General features: G+C 40.0%; 2 protein-coding genes across 4 annotated transcripts; one reads left to right on the top strand and one right to left on the bottom strand.

Annotated features, from left to right (window-relative positions):
- The first annotated feature begins 662 nt into the window (after positions 1-662).
- On the top strand, positions 663-6,676 carry LOC127358414 (Y+L amino acid transporter 2). 2 transcript variants are annotated; one of them, XM_051391899.1, is made up of 10 exons: positions 663-835; positions 1,163-1,692; positions 3,110-3,235; positions 3,322-3,466; positions 3,765-3,888; positions 4,131-4,234; positions 4,318-4,414; positions 4,548-4,697; positions 5,142-5,325; positions 5,585-6,676. In XM_051391899.1, exons 2-10 carry the CDS (start codon positions 1,173-1,175, stop codon positions 5,677-5,679), a joined length of 1,545 nt encoding a protein of 514 aa, XP_051247859.1. In that variant the 5' UTR covers positions 663-835; positions 1,163-1,172; the 3' UTR covers positions 5,680-6,676. The 2 variants fall into 2 exon arrangements, with proteins under 2 accessions (XP_051247859.1, XP_051248693.1); XM_051392733.1 differs by lacking the exon at positions 663-835 and adding an exon at positions 871-1,005.
- Positions 6,677-12,617: 5,941 nt separating this feature from the next.
- Positions 12,618-23,760, bottom strand: ccdc39 (coiled-coil domain containing 39). 2 transcript variants are annotated; one of them, XM_051376350.1, is made up of 24 exons: positions 23,460-23,760; positions 22,733-22,852; positions 22,479-22,625; positions 22,220-22,378; positions 22,003-22,095; positions 21,309-21,437; positions 20,985-21,176; positions 20,789-20,892; positions 20,571-20,703; positions 19,948-20,142; positions 19,630-19,794; positions 19,406-19,543; positions 18,076-18,284; positions 17,791-17,914; positions 17,509-17,668; positions 17,248-17,354; positions 16,039-16,179; positions 15,597-15,776; positions 15,353-15,441; positions 14,237-15,035; positions 13,953-14,114; positions 13,766-13,867; positions 13,599-13,675; positions 12,618-13,483 (listed from the first exon to the last, which is right to left on the bottom strand). In XM_051376350.1, the coding sequence occupies exons 1-20, from the start codon at positions 23,556-23,558 to the stop codon at positions 14,870-14,872; spliced, it is 2,850 nt and encodes a 949-aa protein (XP_051232310.1). In that variant the 5' UTR covers positions 23,559-23,760; the 3' UTR covers positions 12,618-13,483; positions 13,599-13,675; positions 13,766-13,867; positions 13,953-14,114; positions 14,237-14,869. The 2 variants fall into 2 exon arrangements, with proteins under 2 accessions (XP_051232310.1, XP_051231506.1); XM_051375546.1 differs by having other exon boundaries at positions 13,953-15,035.
- Between the last annotated feature and the right edge of the window lie 725 nt (positions 23,761-24,485).

The raw sequence follows: 24,485 nt of genomic DNA, 5'->3' as shown, positions 1-24,485 counted from the left end.
TCAGTAGTGGCCTCATCTCTCAGTATTCTTAATAACACTTCAGACTAGCTGGATCTTGCACATTTAAAGTTTATCCATCGACTCTGAGCTACGATTAAAAAATTAATTTTATATTTTTGATTGTACTCAGCTCAACCTTCTGTATAAAGTAAAGTTAAAACCGTCACTCTGCTCAGTTTGTCACTCTTGACTTGTACAACTTTTTCTCCTCTAGCTGTGCTTCCTAATATGCTCAGATACCTTTTTTATTACCTCAAAATAAAGCAAAAGAACCACAAAGACATTAGAAAGGACTGCAAAAAAAGAAATTTAACAAGAAGTTGTTCGTCTCTTTCAATCTGGGTGTCTTGCTCCTGTGTAGGAGGGGTGGAGGAGGCCCATTGTCTCATAATCTGAATGTGTTTAGCAACCTGTCTGAGTGAGTAATAGAGAAGCAGCTGTTGGGACAATTACAGTGCATCAAAATATTCTTTAATGACAGTATACATCACATTATATTCACTATCATACAGTCTACAGACTGTGTCCTGTATGTTGACCCAGAAGCAGCTTGGCTCCATTCCCTCTGTCTTGGCTCCCCGGGGGCAGGGACGAGGTCTGCTTGTCTCTAAAAATAGCATGGGGGGGAACACGAGAGTGCGGTTCGCCTGGTGCTGGAAAAACACTCATTGTGGTTGTGCTGGGCTGCAGGGATTGCAACATCAACCGTCCTGTTGCTACCACTCAGATGTGATCTCACCGATGTCTCACTTGAGAGCAGCAGCGCTGACCTGAGGGAGACTACATGTCAGACGAACAAATACACCTGTTGGTCTTCTCTAAGTAGAAAAATAAAGTAAGCTCACTTTTTGTACTTTTTACACATTTGCTTTTCATGTCATAAATACCTACACCTTAAGTATGTTTTGTTCCTGCCTGGATGCATAAAGAGTGGACTATGGGGACAAATGTTACTGGGAGATATGGACACATGCATGACCTTTTCTTCTTGATTACTTAACTCTGGTAACCATTCAGTTTTTATCTTTCAGTCTTAAGATGTGTGGTTAGACATTAAAGTATATTTAACAAATCATGTCATATTTATATGGAACAACTGTGTGCTTTGAATGTGAAACTGGAATAATCCCCTTTAATTACTGCCCTTTCATCTCCACATCAGCACTGGACTAATGGGGGATCTGAGGCAGAAGATGGGGGTCATGTTACAGACAATATGCCCTAGTTCACGGGCTCCGTCTGATGAGGACTTAAAGGCCCCAAATAATGGGAAAGGAGAGAAAATGCAGATGAAGAGAGAAATCTCCCTCATGAATGGAATTTGCCTCATTGTCGGCAACATGATTGGCTCTGGGATCTTCGTCTCACCGAAGGGAGTACTTATGCACAGTGGCTCTTACGGGCTGTCGTTGCTCATTTGGGCCATTGGAGGCATCTTCTCAGTGTTTGGGGCGTTGTGCTACGCAGAGCTCGGCACCACCATCACCAAGTCTGGAGCCAGCTACGCCTACATCCTGGAGTCGTTTGGAGGCTTCCTGGCTTTCATTCGCCTGTGGACGTCCATCCTACTTATTGAGCCAGCCAGCCAGGCTGTGATTTCACTGACCTTCGCCAACTACCTGATGGAGGCTTTCTACCCCACCTGCCAGGCGCCATACGATTCTGTCCGGCTTATTGCTGCAGCCTGCCTCTGTAAGAAACACTCCTGTGTCTGAATGAGCAAGAATTAGACTGTGACTGAGAGTGTAACAGTGTAACAATATAAACTCTAGGTTGGGTTCTTTTATCCATAAATGTGCATCATCTACTGTGAAATATAACAGTCTGTGGAAAATACAGGCGGAAAAACTCACTTTACTGCCTTCTAGTGTTTGAAAGGTTCACTCTGATGCCCACTTAGGCCTCACCCCAGTTCCTGTTGCACATAGAGAAAGACTGAGACAAAACACTTACTTACAATTCCAAAGAGTTTCATTAAATCAAACAGCATTTTTTTATATTATTTATCTTTTTTTTCAGCAATAGGCATTTAATTAACCTTTATGGCAAAAGAAGCTAACCTGCCAAAAAGTGACAAAAACTGCAGTTCCTTGAACGGCCACTTGAGGCTGGCCCCATATTAAAATGCCCAACTTCACAGCAGAAATAAACATGTTTACAGCTTGGTACAAAAAACGGTTTCAGCCTTTATAGCTCCATGTCCATGACAACTGTAATGGGGTGAATTCTTATTGAACTCACCCGCTCAGATTATATTAAAGATAAAAGTTATGCATAATTAAGGGAATGGCCACTTTGAGTGACAGGCGGGTGCCGTCACAGGCAGCTTCATTCAGCACGCCTCACTTCCACCCCCGCTCTACGGCTTTCCCCATTTTTGGATCAACTGGGAGCTGGCAGAATCAGGACTGCCAAGTCGGTGACGGCTCACCACACTGAGCTTCACAACGGCTCTTCCCAATAAATCCCAATATCACAAACCATATCATTTTAATTTGCAATACAACACCCTCTGTGCTTAAACCCTCAATTCGAATAAGGAAAAACTCCCCAAAAGAACCCTTAACTGCGTGGTTTTTATTGTGAAGCATACACAGGAAATAGAGCTTTAGTACTACCTATTAAGGATGACATGGGCATGTGTGTGTGTATGTATGTGTGTGTGGAACTGGCATCAGCTATAGTTAGACTGCCTGTCCAGTCCTGTAAAAATACCACCGTGGTTTACAGCCAGCCTTTGTGCTGTGAAGAATATAGTTAGCAGAAGTGGTATTTAGGTTAGAGAGCAGCAATGCCATGAGTCATCAAGTTTCTGTTTCTGTACCCTCATACTGAATGTGGACCTCGTGATACAGAAAAGATGGTCAGCGATCTTGGGCATGAGGCTGAGAGATAGCAGGCTTCTGCTTGTTTCAAAATGAGTTCTCAGACTGACCAACATGGTTTACCATTGTTTCTAAATGATTTCTCTTTGTCTGCTGTGCAAATGCCACCACTGAAGAAAGCAGAAGCTGTACGAGAAGCTGTATTAGGCCTCATTTGTATAAATTAACATCTGAATCATGAAGAGGAAGGTTAATTCATTTCCTTATTCCTCTGGTTTGTCTAGGTATACTCATCTTCATTAACTGTGCCTATGTGAAGTGGGGGACTCTGGTCCAGGACATTTTCACATATGCCAAACTCATGGCACTCTTCCTCATCATCATTGTAGGAATCCTGAAAATATCCTCTGGTAAGATAACATAAAAGTACAAATGCATCAAAGGGAAACGCCATAAATTTACACAATGTGCTTTAAACTTCTCACTTCTTGTGTAGGAGCAACAAAGAGCTTTGAGAGCCCATTTGAGGGCTCCTCCACAGATCCTGGAGCCATAGCTTTGGCCCTCTACTCAGCTCTCTTCTCCTACTCCGGCTGGGATACACTCAACTTTGTCACTGAGGAGATTCAGAATCCAGAGAGGTAAAACAATAAAAGCCTCTCCATGAGTTGTAGGTGAAAGTGAGTCACAGGATCACGATCAGCTAGTTGTGCTTCAATATTTTGTTTAGAGGCACGTGACTGTGATTGACGATGCTAGAAATTTTGAATGAGGAAGTAAGTGAAAGGCAGAGAAATGGATGAGATGGAAAGGGAAATTGGCCGTGGAGGTTGAACTGCAACTTGAATAAATATCATCACATGAACCATGTGTATTGTGTTTACTGCAAGTTTTCAGTGAGTCATTAATCACTGTGTGTTGTTGTTGTTGTTGTTGTAGGAATCTACCCCTGGCCATTGCCATTTCCATGCCTATAGTGACCATCATCTACCTACTGACCAACGTGGCGTACTATGTGGTTCTGGACATGCCGTCTCTGCTGGCCAGTGACGCTGTCGCTGTGGTAAGACACCAACAGTCAACAGTTAGAGATAATTCACTCTGCTGCTAAATATAGTCCTGCTCTGCTTAGAAATGGTTGACCTGAGACATTGCAGTCTGACTTCAGAAACTAGAGTAGAAGTTGCTTGCATGATGTGAGTGAATGAAATGTGGACAATATAATGGTCTGAGCCACTGATAAACTGACTTCTTTGCCCAGAGTGCGGAGAGTTTGTAATAACCCATGTTAATCTGACCCTGCAGACATTTGGAAATGCAACGCTGGGTCCTTTCAAGTGGATCATCCCTGTTTCAGTGGCCATGTCCTGCTACGGAGGACTCAATGCTTCCATCATTGCTGCCTCGCGGTAATCAGGAATTACTGCACAGATGCTGACTTTACACTCACATTTGAGTGCCATACCAATAACCATCTTTGTTGATCACACAGGTTGTTTTTTGTCGGGGCCAGAGAGGGCCACCTCCCTGACAGTCTGAGTCTGATTCACATGGAGCGCTACACACCTATACCTGCACTGCTGTTCAATGTGAGGACCGCTTACCTTACTCTGAACTACAAATGAACATCAGATTACTCACATGCATACACGTAAACAATAGACCAATGTGCAGGAACTGATAAATAATAAGTATCTTTTTCGTTGTGCTGCGTGGCTGCAGGGGTTAATGGGTCTGATCTTCCTGTGTGTGGAGGACGTGTTCCAGCTCATCAACTATTTCAGCTTCAGTTACTGGCTCTATGTGGGTCTGTCTGTGGCCGGCCTCATCTACCTGCGCATCACTCAGCCAGACAGACACAGGCCTGTGAAGGTGCTGCTTTGTTGAGATTCATGCTGAATATATAATTGCATACCTACATTACATCTTGTATATGTGTATACGTGCACAATACTACAGTTCCTGTGACTGTTACCTTTAACTCACTGAACTTGAATAATTAGAATAACAGTTCAACTAGAGATAGAAAAATAAATATAAAGGATAAGACTTATAAATATAGGCAATATAAGTATTAAAATGTGTGTGTGTGTGTGTGTGTGTGTGTGTGTGTGTGTGTGTGTGTGTGTGTGTGTGTGTGTGTGTGTGTGTGTATAACCAGTGTGTAGGTGGGATGTACAGTATTATAGTGTATAAAAGTGTAAAAAGTATATACAGTATGTTACAGTTGTAAAGCAAATGACACAGTTAGATATTGTCCACACTTAAGTGCAATATGCAAATGTAAACCAGAGTTGTGTCTTTTTCTCTCCACAGTTGACGTTGTTCTTCCCCTTCATCTACTGTCTGTGCAGCCTGTTCTTAGTCATTGTCCCTCTGTATGGAGACACCATCAATTCTCTCATAGGAATTGGCATTGCATTGTCAGGAGTGCCGGTCTATTATGTGGCCATTTACCTGCCTAAGGAGAGGAGGCCCAAATTCATACACAAGCTGAACGGTATGTTTTAGGCTCCAATGTCCATGTACAGAAAATGTAATGTTTGAGTACAGTAATATGTGTGTTTTCATTTTATTTAAGAGTCTGAATAGTTAGTTAATTAGTTATATACTGCTCTGTGTTTGACATGCTCAAACATGTGAAGAGGAAGTGACTTTGCAATACAACATTAATCATCTTGGATTATCAGTATCTACTGCAACTGACCTCTCCACTACCTCTTTCTTTTCCTATCCCTCCCACATCTTCCTTCCTCCAGCCTTTGCCACCAGATTCACCCAGATGCTGCTCTACTGCTGCCTGACTGAATTCGACACTGAGACGGACGCACAAGCAGGCGGTAAAACTCAGTGAACTGCAGACGAACCTCGTCACTCAACAGCCAGCTTTCTGCTGGAGGCCTCAGTCTTGTCCGAGTGTTGACGTTCATGCTCCCCGAACGCAGAAAAACAAGGCCTTTCATGGACAGAGTGGCGAGACACAGGCTCACAGCATTTGTAAGGATTACTCCTGCCAGCTCAAATGACTCACCACAAAGGAGCAGGCCACAGAAACTGCAAACTGTTGCTTTCTTCCAAAAATGCTACTTTTCTACAGAGATTAAGGAATGTCTTCTATGAGGATTTAATAAAACTATAGAAAAAATATGTAGCCCACATTTTATTTTGTAGATTTGTGTGAAGATGTAAGCTGATTACACTTGATCATCTTCAATAAGTATGTCTAATGCTCTTATCAACTAATTCATACGGTAGATTCCATATTTATATGTGAATAACAAATCAAACACCATCAAATAGTCCTATTCTAGGATTAGTTTCTGAGCAGCATATTTCATAAATATAACTTCATAATCACTTTGAGTGTATTTCAGTGTTGCTGCTGTTAAGTAAGAATTTATTTAGACCATGTTAATGATTCTCATTAAACCACAACCTACAGACATTACACTGGCTAATCTGACTGATCTGGTTGGTCTGCAGGCACTGAGTCATGCTACGTTTGCACTGACTTTTTATTTCAGAGCAGGTTTCATAGGCAAAACACTTCCTGCTACTTAGTTATAACTCACTCACAAACTCACTCATTTAGCAGCCTCTCCACGAGGGGGAGCTCTGTTTTTGTGCCTTGTATTTATTGGAGAACATCCAGATAATGTGTAAAATAAAGGTTAAACTTTCCTTTTAAGCTTTTCCAGTTCAGTTAAATCTTTTTTAAAACAGTTGGATTAAATTACATGTATAATTGTCTTGATGACTTTTTCTATGTTTAAGTGTCAAACTGACCAAATACAGTAATTAATACACTTTGAACTTGAAACACTTTCAGAATAAATTTTTCTTCTAGCTTAGAGCTGAGTTTCTGTCTCCCCTCCTTTTTCTAATTAAACCATCAACCATTACATTGCATTACTCTTCTATAATTTATAGGTTATATATCAACAGTCTGCAGTTGTTCTATTATGTAAACATGTAGTTTTAGACATTTACTTTGACTCGAGTGTATCCGTTTTAGACACACTTACATTCATCGTGTTGTGAATACTATATATGTGTTTTTTTATGTGTCCTATTGTATTTTTTTTGTGTCCTTTTATTTAATTCTCTACTGTGCTGCTGCACCACTGGTCAAAGTACCATTTTATAAAAGTCACTGTTCACATTCACAAAATCTTTAAAACATTTGCAATAAATACAAATGTATAATTAGTCAAATAGATTTGAATTCAAATTAAAAATTAACTGTTGAATGATGAAACCTTATTGTCACATTTGACTGATGTACAGCAATACAGGAGCGTGAACTCAACCACCACCTTATTAGTTGGTTGTACTTACGTTTTTAATTGTTTTCACTTTTCATCGTGTTGACTGAGCAAGTCTCCAAAAAGTTATGTTTCCCACTTTTATTTAATCCATTTATTGTAAAGACTTTCAATTCAAACAATACTGAAATACAGCAAGTCCTGCCGTTGGATATCATTGCATTCATGTAAAACAAACAACTGGTTTTAGGGAAAAAACTAGAATACTGAATTAAGTCATTTTACAATGCAATAACAAAGCAGTTTTTCCAGCTATTTAACTATATAACTATAGCAGCTATTAATACAGATCTTAATGATGCACATAGGAAGAAAACAGCAGGAAAAACACACTGTTAAGAACCAGTTAGATAAGTGAAGATAAGGTGCAGTTGGCTGTATCAAAGCCAGGACAGATCCACTTGTTGCTGAACTGTTTGTATCCCTCAGCACTGATCAGGTCGCTTCCTGTACAGAGAGAAGAACACAGATATTCATTATCATGGCTTCTTATGGATTAAAACACTGACATAGGCAAACTAATGAAGCAACTGAAGAAAGTCCACTGTCATGGTGTTAAAGTTCTCTGAGCTAAAGATATTTACCGTCCATCAGGTTCTGGAGGCTGCAGTAGTTTGTGCTGTTTTCAGCTGGATCTTTGGTAAACTCAGACACTGCCTCTCCCTGCACGTCAGAAACATCAGGAGACAGTCAGAGAGGAATGTCAGTGACAAAAGCTGATTAACCCTCTCAACTCTGAGGTTCCTCTTTAACTTTCCTTTGAGATGCACACACATTTTCTTGTTTTAACATTTAATCAAAGCCAAATGAATTACATGAGGTCCTGTGGTCTTTGAACAAAGCTTTTTGTGAGTCCAATATTTCTAATTGAAGACACACTTCAGAGCTGCATCAGTCAGTTTACTCACTAAAAAAAAATGCACTCACAGTCATTTTGCAAACGGTGGACTGCTCCAGAAGAAACTGTAGGTCGCTCACTTTTTTGGTTGTTGGAGACGTATGCGTGGCTGTGATCAGGTAAGGAGCTGTCGACACAAGCTGCAGCACATTTCAAATTCAGTCAAGTCTGACGGGAAACATTGCATGCTGCACATTTCAAGCTCAGTTGGTCAATATTAGGAACAAGGATATTCTCTACACTGTACATCAGGTAGGACTGATCATGACATCATCCCCTTACCTGCAGTTGCATGTTTCAGTTTGCATATATCTTCTTGTTTAATATCTTGTGTCATATGTAGATAAATTATTTTGTTTCTGTTCATTGTTTGAAGGATCTATGAAATCACTCATTTATTTCACAGATTGTAACTTCTCCTATAAAGACATATTGTATATTGTAACAGCATATTTAGTTGTTGATAAATACATTAACAAACACCTATATCTGCTTACAACTACATTATTAACCATTTATTATATGTTTACATACAACTTATAAGTGCCAAATAAAGGGTGTTACCCATAAATGGTACAGTGTTTTCCTATATCTGATGCATGTTTACATATTAAAGGACAAATATAAAATCAAATATATTTGATTACAAAAGTCATTATGGTCTTTCTAAAACCTTTGAATGAAGGACAATGTACATTGTTTATTTCAAAAGGTTATTTTTTTATGTAAAGTATTAATTTATTATTAATTATAATTCAACAATATATTAGTTGACGGAGATGTTTCTGACCTCATACGAACACTTCTCTCCTTCATATAGACAGCTTTGTCTGATCTGCCAGGCCTTGATCTGGCTCACCAGCTTTCCATAGACATCTTGACACGAGATGTCAAACAACCTGCAGAGCAGAGCAGCAAGGTTAGATGTGTTACTGTCAGATTCAGTTAAAGGCTCATGTAGTGTTTGAAAGTATTATTAATAAAATACTTTACGTATCAGAAAAGAGACTCTCGCTTTAGATTCTGTAAATCAGCACAACTTTCCATTTATCTGCGCAGGTATGACTAATGTGAGTCTTGTGAGTCCTGCAGTCACTCCATGTCCAAGATAACATGCATGAGAAATCAGGCTGCACAGAATTTTGAATTCATAAGTAACTTGTCTAACATTAACTTGACCCTTTTGCACTGGATTTCATGCAACCCAAACACCATCATAATGCATTATTTATGTCTCGCTGGTCCAAGATGCAGCATCTGCTCTGTGAACATTAACATCTGCAGAATAAAATAGTTTCAGTAAATAGAGAATTCACTCAAAGATTCCCTAAAAGTACCCACAGTATACTTCAGTTCAACACTTGCTCTTTAAACCTCTAATTTCTCTCATTGCTGACTATGCACAAATACTCTAAAAAATAAAAATTCTACATTACCATTTGACTTTGCACTGTGAGGTGCGGTCTGCCAGTGAGATGGTGAGTGTGGCCCCCAGAAGGAGAGCTGAAGCTATGAACAGGAATCTCAGGTCCATACTGAAGGCAGCAAGATCAGGCCGGTGTCCAGTATGTGGTCAAGTGTGTGGACGTCTTCTGAATGTTGGCTTGATAGGCTCCAAGGGCTTAACAGGGCAGCACATCACGGGTCATGTGGAAAACTGGAAAAGAGGAGGACAGTACAACATTGATTAACACAGACAACAGCATGGGAGAGAGTGGAGGAAACTGGAGATATCAGCTCAGCAGAAGTTACACAGAGTGTGAGAGTTATACAACAGTTAGACTCAGCATTGTTTTTATAACATTAAAGGACGAGGTAATTGTGAATGTTTAAGCCCTTTCACTGTGTGTCTGAATACTTTTAAAAGCATGGTAGAAATTTTTAGATGGATTTCATACCTTTAACAGCCATTGCTTTCCATTGAGGACAGCTTGAAACTTGCAGAGACCTGGAACTTTAAACAAGATCATCAACAGCAAGATTTCTTTTTACAAACAGTCCCCCTGTTACACACTGTGAACAATTTTCACGGGGGCTCCACTGAAGAAACGTCAAAAGAATAATTGGGTCAGTCACTTGGGTGCGCAGTGATGTAGAACATGAAAATTAAATCTTATTTATTTTTACTGTTAACCTTAAAGACGCTCTGTAGTTGACAATGTGTTGTGAGCATGTGTAGAATCAGTGCATTGAAAGAAGCCTCTCCATAGAGTCTCTAACAGTGGTCTACATTCAATCAGTTAAACTATTTGGAGCTTTAAAGCAGTAATAAGAGATTTTGTTACCAACTGGGGGCAGCAGAAACAATATCACACTGACCTATATCACCTTTTAAAATGATACTGTATGTGTTACACATTCACACATGCCTATTTAACATTATCATTCATTTGGAGTTGTGTTTGGGTCTAAGAATGTAAGTCCTAAATTTACTCATCTTTTAGCTTCAACAGCTAATCGCTTACTGCTGGGCAGGTGGTGTACAGCAGCGTTTTTTGCTGAAAACAGCTGCCAGCTGCAGCCAAGAATGAAACGAGAGGACTGAGAGTGAACCAAAACAGTAAAGTCGTGGCCAGACCACCAAAACCAGAAGCTAAACTCGCTCCGTAGAGGTGAGGGGAGATGAGAGGTTCTCTACGGGTGAAACCTTTCTCATACACATTTTTTATATGAAATAAATATTATAGCAGCTTTGATATTTGAAACCAAGTTTTCAGGCACTTAAAATCTTAAAGATGCTTCATGGTTTCCAAATACTACTAACAGAGACATATGCACATTTTAATAATAAATCAGTCCCATTAACTTTTCCAGAAATGTTCTGATTTGCAGGTTGTTGTTTGTTGGTCGATTATTACGGTTATAAAACACTGGAACAAAAGTCCTATAATCAGAGACCAGAAAAGTAGAACCAGAAATAGAAATAGAGTCTTCAGCAGGAGCAGAAAGACATGGGCTCTGTTTTTATAAATATGTTCATGCAACTGAATTTCCACACTTTGCGTGTGCATGTGAGCTGATTACTGAAGATCATGTGACAGACCTCAGATGCCTGGAGGGGGGACTGAAGAGCTGCTGTAAAACCTGGGAGGACCTTTGAGTCCGATAAAATAATGATGATCTGAGCTTTGAGACCACTTTTAAGAGAAAACCTGTGTTATAAAGTGGCTACAACAAACAGTCTGTCAAACAGATATTTTTTGCATCACAGGAAAGGTAGTTATTCAGTGTTTTTTTTTAACCCGATGGGACTAAATGTGAGGATGTCTGAGCCTGTGGTACTATAATAGAGGAGAAATAATGTCTTCAAAGAGCAGCAGCACTGACACCACACTGAACATCATCTGTTCTCACTACAATCGGTTTATGTTTTAATACCATGACATTGATATTGATTCTGCTTCACACGAAACATCAATTTGTCACTGAGTATGATATATTACTACGACTGAGCCCACAGACAGGATTTGTTTGTATCTGTGAACAGACATTACTGAGGCGTATTATTAAACTGAAGAAAAGGTATTTTTAGGTTTTGGGTGGTAACAATGTGAGCAAGATGAGTAGAGGAGGTTTACAGGCCAATCTCAAAGCCTTTGTTTTCCGCCTGTGTTGCCCCCTTGTAGCTGAAAGTGGAACTGCAGCAAGAATATTTCAAGATATCAACAAACAGATTTACATCCTTTTGAAAAAATCCATCATAATTCTTTAATTTTATTATAATTATCATGTGAATAATTACACTTATTTACCTGTCTTTGTAGGCAAACCACAACAAGACATTGTCCAGCCCCTTTCACATTATAATCTTTTACTGAAACCATTTGTTTTACACATAGGCCTACAAACAGGCTGTCTGTTTTATTTTCTTGTCACACAGATCTGCTGACCTTTGAGCACACTGAGGATTTGACTTTTCTTCTTTTGAGTCTTCCTCATTGTCCTACTTGTCATCTGTAACTTTATCTTCTTTTTATCCCCTCAGTCTCTGCTTTTAGACTGCAGTCCTTCCTTTTAAACACCTGCTATGTCTCTGATGTACCCTTCCTGCTCTTGAATCTAAACTATCTCACTATTTAGATTTGAATGAGTGATAGTTTAGGTGTAGGCTGGCTGTCATTCATGCTCAAAGTCTTTATCTTTTGTAAATTGTTGCCATGCCCAGCAGTGAAACCGGTTAAACTGAAACCGGTCGATGTTTGTGTTATCTCAGCACTGGATGAAAAAATGATGTAGAATCTGTTCCCTTTAAATGAAACACATACGTTCATCCTTTTCGGAACATTTTTGTAACTGAACATGAATGTTGTTGTTGTTTTCTTCCTGCCATGAGTTTATTGAGACTGGCGCTGAATGTGAGAGAATCAGATCCATAGTTATTGAAATTCAATAAAGTATGGTGAGTATTTAAATCATCAAAGTTGACTTAATACAACAGCAACAAAAAACCCACTAAAAGACAACTGTTGTGTTTCTGGAAAGTAAAAATAGCCTGGTTTAACACCTCTGAATCACTGCACACATCTCCACAAGCAAGCGGCACAAACAAGTGAAATGAAATGAGAATGATTATGGTCTTCTGATTATGAAGCTACAGATTTATTTCTTCTACCCATTTTTATTGAATTTTACAACAACTCAGTAATCAAGTACCTTTGGTGAAAATGTCACTGTAAAATGTTGTCACACATAACTATTGGTGATTAGAAGATGATTAAATATATCAATATATCATTTATGACTGACTGAAGGTTTTAATTTGCAATGAAATGGGCACAAAACAGTTAATTCAGTGACATGTAATAGGCGACTGGTAAATCTGTCTCTACATGTATGCATTTTAAATAGAAAAGATGTAATGCATTACATTACTCATTTCACAGCTGTCACTACGATGTCACTCAGCTTTCAGACATATTTTTTCAGATTGATCTCAGAAATCTAGTGACAGACAACCAATTTACAGCAGCAGTCCAGTGCAGTGGGGTTTAGGGCTCATTTAGTAGTTATTACATATCTTTGCTCAATTTAATTTAGTCAATTAAGACTCATATTTTATCCTCAGTGGTGGTACAGTAATTCAGTTATGCATGTTCCAAAGAGGAAAACAAATCTTTGGATTGATTCTGATAAAGAAAGTAAAAAAAAAACACAAGTCTGCAATTAATAGCTGCAAATGAATCAGTCCACTCCCTTTTTTACCCTTGGAATAAAAATACACATGTTGAATTTTCAGAAGTAATATTAGGAGCATACATTCAAAACTCCACTGAGGATTGTCCTTATCCAGGTAATATTGTAAAGGATATTATTCTCAACTCTAACCGGTGATTAAACACAGAAACATGTGAGTTGAGGTTTCAGACTTTGGTGATGTTCTTTACTGTTAGACTGAAGTTCAGATCAGGTTGGAGCATCCGGAGAATGTCTGAGAGCTGAAATAATTGAAAACTCATCATAGTCAGGTCTGTGATTGCAGTATTAGATATAAAACCCTGTATTGACTTAAATGTAAATTTGTGAAGACAGCAAACAAGGTAAGTGAGTTACCTCGTTCAGGACTGGACCAACTGTCGTTTCATTTAGCTCCTGAAAGGACTGAACAGCGGTCGCAAGGATTGCCACAACTGTGGGGTATACATAATGAAATTCAAAATCAAATAAACCATCTTAAACTTCAAGTTGAATTACACTCTGCAAGATTAAATTGCATTTACCATTGTCTGCTGGATTAGATGTTAGCAGGACTGGGGATGGCTGGACGGACTGTGTCAGGGGAGTAATGGTTGACGTACCCGGAGGAACAGAGGGAAAGGAAGCTGGGAAAAATTCCAATAAATTAAACAACATTTTCAATCCAGACAGCTGATCTTCTTTCCCAATGATTTCTGTTAGTGTACTCACTTGTCTGTGCGGCACAAGAAGCCAAACATCCAGCGAACAGGATCAGCAGCAGCATGTTGAAGCTTTATTCCAATAACAAGGAGTAAAATCTGTAGTGAGAAAGTGTTCCCTCTGTTCCCACGGAGTCTCTGGTTACTTTTGTTCCATACCAGGAAACAACACCTATATTCATTGAGGGTGCGGCAGTAAACATAACAATGCATGAGTTCCTCAAAGAATTGTCTGGGCTGGAGTCATTCAAGCATCTGAAAATTATTCCTCTCTCTGTAAATGTGTAAACAAACCTATTGTGGCAGCAAATTCTGATGCATGCAAACAACAGCTCAAAGTTTTTCTGCTACTTTTTATTTAGATGTCTTGTAATAAGTTACATTTATAAGACAAAAAACACCCACTGAAACAAGAACAGGGAAGAAACAAAAAGGGATCAAGTTTCTGTTATCAAACTGTTTTTTAACTGGTTATTAAATAGTGTGAATTTAATACTGATGCCTCTACGTAACTACATAAGCACACAAGACCATCAGTAAGAAGACTGGCTATTTCAGTCACCAGAATCAACACAAAATAAAAGTTATTGCTGCTTTAAATTAAAAGAAAAAGTTCAATCTTTTACAGTTTTATCAAACTAAAGTCTGTTGTTCAACACGTGGCGGGCACATCAACTCTTTTTTATAATAATCAAGTCTTCCTTTAGGCTACATTTGATTTTCATGAATAAATATAATATGTAACTACAAAGTGAAATGTCTTTTTAATGCACCAAAATACAGAATGACACCACACACAAACAAAACATTTTAGTATTGTGAAACAGTTATTCTGTGCAACTACAACTAACTTTAAGTAACTATAACCCTCTTTCTGTTTTTGGAAGAGGTGTCCATAAATCATCCATCAGAAAGAGGTGCAGCACACTACGGGTTCTTTAACTTTCTGTTGCTGCTCGCAGAGCTGGAACATCTGGAGGTGGTGAGAGGAGGGGAGGTCACAGTCAGATCCATGCCCAGTTCCACAGTCTTCAGTATGGGGGAGTGAAGTGCAGAGGCCCTGGGACTGCTGCTGGCTGAGGACACAGGAGACCTACAGTAGAGAGAGATAACAACAGCATAAAGATCTTGAATGGTACCAAACTAGGCTGACATACAAGATTTATTCATACAGGCAAAGACGAGCAAATATCTTATTCAGGAATTCTTCACCATCAGAGAATTGAGCATCCCAGTTCAACCAGTCTTTCTCAGCTCACTGGTTATAAACAATGGACAAAAGTGATCATTTTCCTTGAGCACAATCGTATGATCAGTCCAATAGTTCAAACTGATTACCGTCCATCTGACAACAAGCCCTCATTATTTCTCTAACCAGTGCTATCTCCTTCTCGTATCACGCGGTCTGACCTGAGTGTAGCGGAGCTGCGGGCAGAGTTGGTCTTGGAGCTCTGATGGCTGGCAGGAGTGGAAGACGGAGGTGGAAGAGACAGATTAGCCTGAGAGAAACAGCAGAAAAAACATGAACGTTAAGGAAACTTTTAACCTAAATCCCATAAAGGACTATATGTGAGTGAGAGTGAGACGTGAGTAAAGCACAGCCCGTCCTGACTTCATGCTTAATGAAGAAAATGCAGTGTTTATTGTTTCACACCTGCAGGAAGTATCTCTCCAACACTGATCTGAGCTCAGGTTTGTCCTCCATGGCCCCATTCAGCATCTTGTCGACACTCTTGTTGAATTCTTTCAGCTCCTTCAGTTTAATGTCCTTCTCCTCAAAAGTCTCAGTCTTGGTGTTATTTGCTGAGCGGATCTCTTTGGTCAGCTTAGAGCACTAGCAAACAGCAGGACAATACAACATTGAAATATGACTATGATAACTGCCTACCTGCACTGCACTGTCTATACACACAGAATCCCTCATTTATTTTCTATTCACTCCCAGTGCACATTGTGTACAGCCTAAACTGGGTTTTACCAAACAACATAAAACAAATCAGGTTGATTTCCAAGCATTTTATGTTAAAAAATAATAGAGTTATTGTATGTATGTAAATTGTAGAGTTAAGAAAGGAGTGGTTCAGGTATCATCACACCTGCTTTGTGGCTCTGTTAATTTTCTCTTGTTGGGAAGCCATTTCTTTGTTCAGTTTTCTGATAAGAGCCTCTTTGTGCTCTATCTTATCCTTCTCCACCTGCTTTTCTTTCAGCAGACTCTCCAAGGTACTGTTCATGTCCTGGAAAGGAAGATTGGGGCACAAACTCACACATAATGTAAATTTCACTGGATGACGCAGATAGATAAGAGTTGAAGAATGAGATTAGTTACAGCATAATACTCCCACAGGGACACACAAACAAAGCTACTTGTGTTATTATGATAAGGAGAGACGGAATGAAGGAAGAAAGAAAGGGAGCTTCAAGGAAGTGAATAAGAAATAAATGTAGTTACAGAAAGCCGGAAGATTATTTCCAATACTAAATTGTTGGAAACAGGCAACTAAGTGGTAGCTAAGTATTAAGATAGCCCCTTAAGAAACAAGTAAATTCATGCTGTAAACTGGGTTGGGTTGTAATAAAATACACAACGGGAGCTATGAAGACTAGTTTGACAATAGTCTTAGAGTTTAGCATATTTAAAATGCAGGCCTACTTTTGGAGAATATACACCGATCAACCATAACATTATGAGCACTGACAGGTGAAGTGAATAATACTGATTATCTGGTAAGTGGGTGGGATATATCAGGCAGCAGGTGAACATTTTGTCCTCAAAGTTGATGTGTTAGAAGCAGGAAAAATGGGCAGCGTGAGGATTTGAGAGATATTGATAAGGGCCAAATGGTGATGGCTAGACGACTGGGTCAGAGCATCTCCAAACCTGCAGCTCTTGTGGGGTGCTCCCGGTCTGCAGAGGTCAGTACCTATCAAAAGTGGTCCAAGGAGAAAAAGAACCAGAGACAGGGTCATGGGGGGCCAAAGCTCACTGATGCACGTGGGGAGTGAATTCTGGCCCGTGTGGTCCGATCCAACAGATGAGCTACTGTAGCTCAAACTGCTGAAACAGTTAATGCTGGTTCTGATAGAAAGGTGTCAGAACACACAGTGCATCACGGTTTGTTGGTATGGGGCTGCAGAACATTAGGACCACCAGGGTGCCAGGTGGTCATAATGTTATGGCTGATCGGTGTATTCCAAATGTAACACAATAAGTTATTTCTGTGATACCTAAATGTGCCTGATGTAGGATAAGGTCTTTGGCGTTAAGGAACTAACTGCTCACAGTGACTATAAATAGCACTAACCTGTAAGTCCTGTTGGAGCTCTTGGACCTGTCTTTTCTTATACTTTAGCGTATCCTCGGCTGCATTCAACTGCTCTTCTAGCTTTAGTTTTTCCTGGTACTCTGGACCTACAAAAACAGGCTTGATTACTTTGTGATTAGTGCTGCTCTGTTGATTTCAACAGACAAAGAGAAAACACAATCACATAACTTCCTGCTTATGATCCCTGATAAGAGTGTTGTTGCTAGTTTAGTTTCATTTAGTCTTGATGCTCATACTTACTGGATTTATTTACTTTGTTGAGGGATTTGCAAAATGCTGAGTTACTATTGTTGAACAACTGAATGGTGTTATCCAGAGCTCTGTTTTCCAGCTCCATCTTGCAGATTTTAGCATCCAGTTCGTCTCCCTTCCGCTTGAGCTCCTCTTTGTCTTGTGCAGCCTGATGAAAAGCACACAGGAGAGATTGAAAGTGCTGGTGTGTACTGCAGGAACAAATCTAACCTTGTTCAGGTTCAACAGACTCTGCATGTAAACATGACAGTGTGTTTAAAGGCCTCTTACCTTTGTGATGTAGTAAGCCTGTGATTTCTCCTCTTCCCCCTCAGGAGCTGCCAGTGAAAGCATCACAACCTCGAAGCGTTTCTTCATCACGTCAATCTTGGACAGTTTCTCATTCAGTTCAGCACTGGGACAGGATCAATGGCTAAAGTTAAGTGATCTCGGTATAGACCCTACTGTTATGTGAAAACGTGTGAAAAGTATGACATGAAACACAACTGAGAGCAAAGTTTTATCTGCTTGACCTCACTGGAAAGGGAGATTTAGTCTCACTGCTGGGATTTTTACCTGAGTCTCTGTCTGTCCTGCTCACTGATCTTGAGCTGCTGGTTGAGCATTTCTCTGTAGACCTTGATCTCATCCTCCCTCTCCTTTATGGCTTTCTGCAGCTCCAGCTTCCTCTTCTCCAAGGACAGCATGCTGTCTGCCTTGTTGTATAGCAGATTGCTCATACGCTTCACCTCCATCTTCATGATGTTATGCTCCACCATCTTGTCCTGATGGGGAACATGTGAGGTCAACAACATGGTGCATCTAGGTGGTTCTCATTTTGAAAGACATGACATAAGGCACACTATTTTTTAAGTGTCAAACCCTTAAAGGTCCAGTGTGTAACATTTATGAGGATCTACTGACAGAAATGCAGTTCCTCCAACGACCACTTGAGGCTGGCTACAGAAGTAATCAATCTCCATAATACGGCATATTAAAATGCCCAACTTTACAGCACACGCAAACATGTTTACAGCCCGGTACCAAAAACAGTTTTAGTCTCTATTGCTAATATTTTCTGGTTCAAGAACTGTACAGGGGTGAGGTTTTATACAACTCATCTGTTTCAATTATATAAAGATTTAAAGTTGTGCACAATTAAGAGAATGGCCACTTGAGTGACAGGTGGGTCCTGTCAAAGGTGGCTGTTTTTTAGCAACCAGGCTTCATTTGGCACGCCTCAGCTTTACCCATGCTCCAGATTTTTGCCAATTTTTGGATTAGCCGGGAGCAGACAGAGTCAGGACTGCCAACATTTTGACAGCCAGAGCCACCACATTTTGAGCTTCACAAAGGCTCTTCAGAAACCTATACAGGCCGTATCCATTTTTATTTATACATGGTTGGCTTGGAGAAACTGTGACAGAACAATTCTTACTATTTTCTGGCATTCTGCACCCTAAAACCTTAAAAAATAGACAGATTAATTGATAATGAAAACAATTGTTCTATCTTCCTCAAAAGTTGCCAGATTTCAAAATGAGATCTTAAAACTATTACTTAAAAATATAAATAATTACTTTTTTTGTCTAACCAAAAGTATATAATAAGGAAAGCTATTAAATATATAGATATGAAACTAACCATGAAAAATAACCATTAAAACTTTATTGTACTTAATTAATGACTTACTGTAATAATTTTGACCATCATAATATCTCTCAATACATTTTCTGACAATTAAATATTTGTTTCCGAAATATGGAGATATGACCTTAAATCAAACTCAGCCCAAAGAAGCACTTTATGTCTAATTTCCTAATCACAATTTGAACACAGGAAGTCCTAAAATGTTAACCACACGTTGAGTGATTTCATGATTCCTGCTATGACATCAGTTAGTTACCTGTTTTGTGAGCCTGATTCTCTTCAGCTCCTTTTCATTGGTGTTACAGAGGAGCATGAGCTCGTCTACCTTGCCGGTCAGATCTCTCTTTTGAGAGTCTGACTTCTCCATCTCTTTCCTCAAATAGCGAATATCATCCTGTCAGAGACAAAGACGTATGTTATTCCACTGGTTCATTGTGTGAGAAATGCAGAACAGTACGGTGAAGTAACAGCTGGACCGACCTCACACTCCTTGAGCGTGCTGTTAAACATGCTGGCTGTCTTGTTCTTCTCGTCAAGGGTTTTTGTCAGCTCAGCGATCTTCATGTCCAGCATTTCTTTTTCATCTGAGTGAATGTCACCTTGCAGCTGTGCCAGCTTTTTACCCAGGTAGATGACCTGGTTGTCCTACACAATGCAGGAAAGTAAAAGGAAAATGTATTGGTATTTCAGAGAGTAGCACCAGACTAGGGACAGGTGGTAGTGTGATGGTAGAAGGCCACATTTGCGTGTGTGTGTGTGTGTGTGTGTGTGTGTGTGTGCGTGTTCTGGTAAGCGTGCCTGTTCACTCATGGTCATCTGCTGTCTCATCAATTCCTGCTCCAGTTTTCTGAGCTTGCTTTTCAGGTTGCTGACTGTGGCTTTATTCCTCGAAACCTGGGCGATAGAATCCTTCTCCTTTGTCTTGAGGGCCTGCAAACGCTCTTTACGACAAAAAAGCTCCTCCCTGCAGTCACGCAGCTGGACATCCAACTCCTATAGCAGAGACAGGGCAAGACAGGGTTACACAGACGTATATGACAGCACAAAGCTATGTGATTTTACTGACTTTAATCGATATTGATAGCTGCAGAGTGACAGGAAAGGGGGGAGAGAGGGGATGACACACAGCAAAGAGCGACAGAAACACACATGGCCGCTGCAACAAGGACTCAGCCTTGGTATATGGGGCGCCAGCTCCACCAGGTGAGCTGTCACAACACCCCAAAGCTATCTGTCTATAATTGGTTTAAATTCATGGCAACACAAAGATACAGTAGCGGATATTTTTGAATGTGTGCTATAAAGCTATAAAGCAAAAATAATAAGAGAGTGCTGAGATGCAAAAAGGTTTTGGAATTAAAAAGTTATTATGTAACACCATAGCTAATGAACAGTACATGGTTCAGGATTGTCAGGCTTACCTTGATTGCCAGTTCCTCATCCTTGAGGAACTGGTCCATCTGCACAGCTCTCTCCTCCTCACTAAGGGTGCTCTGAGTCACAACGTTCAGCTTCTCTTCCAGCGCAGTGTTGTAGGCCCTGGCCTCCTTGACTCTACAACACATGCACAGACAGAGCTTGTGTACTAGAGCTTGAGTGGTAATCCAGCACCAGACTTGTGTTGTACAATTTCACTGACTTGTTATTGTTATCCTGGATGTTTTTCTTTATTCTGCATATTTGGGCCGTCACAGACTCCACATCAGACGCTGCTCTGTCCCGTGAAGCTTTGCAACTATTCAGCTGCAAAGACACATGATTGATTAATCAATCTTTCTTACAATATGAAGGTAGATTACAGTTGAGTCAATTAATTTTGATGTTGTTAAGCCAACCTCATCCTGTAGCCTGCTGCAGTTATTCTCCTGCTCTTTCAACTCCTGCCGCAGCTTTACAGCCTGTCGGTTGGTTATGCTTATCTTCCTCTCAGTTTCCTTGTTGTTGTTCCTCTGAGTGTCCAGCAAGTGCTTCCACTCTGTAATGGTGCCATTCCTTTCCCTGATGTTCTGGTTGGCTTGGGCAAGTTGCTGGATGGATGAAAGAACAAGACAGGAGCACAAACACTTCAGTTGGCTTTTATTGTTCAGGAGTTTAGAAGCTATAGTGTGAGTCAGCATGTCTTTCATCGGCAGAAGTGTGAGGTCAGTCACAGACTTTACCAGCGCACACTGCTGCATCTCAGCGTCTCGTTGCTTCATATGCTTGATAGTGTTTTCCCATTGGTGGATGAGGTGCTGCGTCTCCACGTGGACCTGCTGCAAATTCTCTGCAGTTTTATCAAAAGCAATCTGTTGGGAAAGCACAGGGTGAATGTTTTCTTGTAGACACTGTGACATGGGAGTGATACTCAAGAACAACATGGTGTCAATTCTAATTTATACTTCTACAATGAAGTGTCATCTTAAATGATCTGGGACATTAAATTTGCAAATATTTTGATATCTATCATAAATTTGTTCCTCCTTAACAACCATCTGTAAGGTGCCAATGGCATTGGGACTCTTATATACAAATCTAAGTGTCCAGATGGTAATTGTCGCTGGCAGGAATCCTCAAGGAAATGTGCGTATTTCAGTTTCAAACTTCAAATCCTCTTATCTGACTACTTTGTTCTATTAACAGGACACAGTGACCAGCTTTTTCCCTCAATAAAGGAGAATTTCCTTCTTTAAAATATCAAATGTTCATGATTTCCTCGATGTCTTGTACTGAATATAAAGGAAATTGAAGAGCCCTCTAGTAGCTAAGAATATGCACTGCTGGTGCACCATAAAAATTAACTGTGCAAAGTTCTTTCAGCTGACGTTAGTTTGTCATGCAACCGTGAGAGTGCACAGTGTTTTCTTACAGTACCTGTGCAGATATAGTCTCAGTCAGTTCTTTGTCAAACGCTTTGCGCTTTTCACTGGCCTCCAGTGTCTTCTTCTCTATAGCCAGACTCAGCGACTGTATCAGGAGAGATTATGAAGCTGTTAGCTCAGGATGAGTGTGAAACAGCTGTTTAGTTTGGATGTAGCTGCAGCTGAAAACAGAATATGATGTATGATACTTATTTCATACAGCTCTTTACCTTGATCCTCTGCTCATCTTGCTGGGCGTACTTGATGATGGCCATCGTGTCTTCATCTTTGCGTGCCGACTCCTCTAAAAAGGCATCCATAGCCTGCTGGTCCCAGTTCATCTGGTTCCTAAACTCCTCTAGCTTCTGTTTGGCCTTGAAGATTTGGTTCTGAGGATAAATGGATGAAGGTTAAGTAGCACATTCTGGCTACAACAACAGCTATGGTGGTTTCTATGTTTACTGTATACATGTTGTGAATGTTATAGACCTCTAGCATGTTCGTCCTCTCTGCTAAAGATCTATGGTCGTTCTCCATCTTGGCAGTCTCCTGCGCCAGGCGACCTGTCTCCCTCTCTGTGAGGGCTGTGAGGTGTTTCTCCAACTCTTCTTCTCTTTCCCGGGCCTTGCACAGAGCCTGTGTGCAGAAATTAACAACTCACTTAGATACTGTGATTGTAAGCCAATTAACAGAAGAGACTCACACCACTCTGTTACATTAACATTGTGTTGTGGTGCACTTACCTCAGTATTTTCCAGCGCTTGTTTAGCATTTGTGAGGTATTCAGCCTTATACTGCTTTTCATCCTTGTGTCTCTCAAGTTTGTTTGTCAGTTTCAGCAACTTTGTCTCATTTTTACGGATCTATTGTTGAAGGAATAATCAGATTAAAAGCATAACATGGCACACAATGTGCAGCACAAGTCTCACATGGTTTGCCCATCACTAAATGCAGTAACAAACATTTGTCCTGGGATATAAGGACAGATTTACCATTCACCTGGAACACTTTGTCACATTGTGTGTTGGTGTAAAACTTTACAACTACTGGGGCCATAGTCTAGATGGTTAAATGTATTTGTAACAATGTGAGTGCAGTGTATTTTATTTCATTAAAATGTTAAATGCATGTTAAATAAAGCATTGTATGGTAGTAACTAGTGAAGCTCATGGCAGATTTTAATAGTTTAATACATGACCTGGAATCTATAAATGAATAAACAACAACAGGCTTCACTGATCATGTTCAGCACAAAACAACTGAAAAACATGACAATCCACTATCGATCATTATGTTTACATTCAGTATGTCAACAAATATGTAAACTATTAGGCTATTTAACACAGGAGTCAAACATCCAGCCAATATGACCACGTTTGTTCGTTCATATCGCTCTCAGTTACTCAGTGACCCTTAGTAAAACTGCTTCATTAGTAAATAAATAAATAAATATAAGTGTCCCACACTCACCTCTTCTATCAAAGCCTTGTTTTCAGCGTTGAGTTCGGGGATAGCGAAGTGCTCGTCCCAGCCCACCTCCGATAAAACTGAACTCACAATGCTCGACATTTTCTCCACAGACTAACAAAGGATCATTTAAAGTGGACTCTGTGTCTGCGGCTGTCTGTTGTTTATCTCTCCGGTTTGCTGTTGCAACAGTCCGTCTGTTGTCAGTCGCCCTTAGCAACCGCACGTGCCTTTAAATGTGGTCGCCACAAGGAGGCAGCGCGAGGCAGGAAGTGGATCATGTCTCATCAACCACAGTGCCTTTCTTCCTGAAGTATGGGGGCTCAGATTAGGGTCTTTATGTGGATGTGAGTTTGATTGTTTTAAAAAGTTTTTTAGGACCCTGAAGAGGTGAAAGAATTCCGTGTAATACAGATAAAAAGGCTAAATTTAGTGACAAGTGAATGCAAATTTATGTTGGCCCCTGACCGTGCTGACCCTCTGGTTATGTTTTTAACTTTATTAAACTTCTTTATAACAAATAGGCATCATCAGTGGTTGTTAAGCATACCTATAAATGAATCCAATCAGCCTATTTTATCAGAAAAGAAAAACAAGTCAAATATAGGTTCAAATAAATAAAGTCATATTGAGCACCACAAGTGTAGAGAGGTTCTGTTTGCCTGCTCCAAGACGTGTGTATCCTTGAGTATTTTGAATGTTCATCAAATCACTTGTATAGTATATGTAGTTTCCTCATTGTCACAGTGATAAGAATCATGTGTGCCAAAACTGCATTCTTCTTAAATCATTTCTTCTCAAGACAAGTGTTGAGCAAGAACAAAGTTACAGCAGCAGGTGACCAGGCTTTTATTCAGCTGTCTCCTGTGTTTGGTTCCATGTGAAATGACTCACGTCTCTGTTCACAGGAAGGATATTTGGGTCTGTAATCACTGGGGGGTGCAACTAATGATCAACAAACAGTAACAGTACACTAAGCTCTCTTGAGTTATTGAATTATCACTAATTTGTAGTTATTAAATGTATTGA

Source organism: Dicentrarchus labrax, unplaced genomic scaffold (assembly GCF_905237075.1).
Source record: "Dicentrarchus labrax unplaced genomic scaffold, dlabrax2021, whole genome shotgun sequence".
Classification (NCBI taxonomy): Eukaryota; Metazoa; Chordata; class Actinopteri; family Moronidae; genus Dicentrarchus; species Dicentrarchus labrax.
The sequence above is the reverse complement of the archived record's forward strand: the minus strand, read 5'-3'. Positions and strand labels throughout refer to the sequence as shown.

Coding starts and splice junctions, on each gene's coding strand:
- ccdc39 (XM_051375546.1), bottom strand. CDS start 23,558: ATGTCGAGCATTGTGAGTTCAGTTTTATCGGAGGTGGGCTGGGACGAG. Junction 22,853..23,459: donor ACAAGGCTTTGATAGAAGAG/GTGAGTGTGGGA, acceptor CTTCAACAATAG/ATCCGTAAAAATGAGACAAA. Junction 15,442..15,596: donor TGGAGAGATACTTCCTGCAG/GTGTGAAACAAT, acceptor TGTTTCTCTCAG/GCTAATCTGTCTCTTCCACC.
- LOC127358414 (XM_051391899.1), top strand. CDS start 1,173: ATGGGGGATCTGAGGCAGAAGATGGGGGTCATGTTACAGACAATATGC. Junction 3,467..3,764: donor GAGATTCAGAATCCAGAGAG/GTAAAACAATAA, acceptor TTGTTGTTGTAG/GAATCTACCCCTGGCCATTG. Junction 4,235..4,317: donor TCCATCATTGCTGCCTCGCG/GTAATCAGGAAT, acceptor TTGATCACACAG/GTTGTTTTTTGTCGGGGCCA.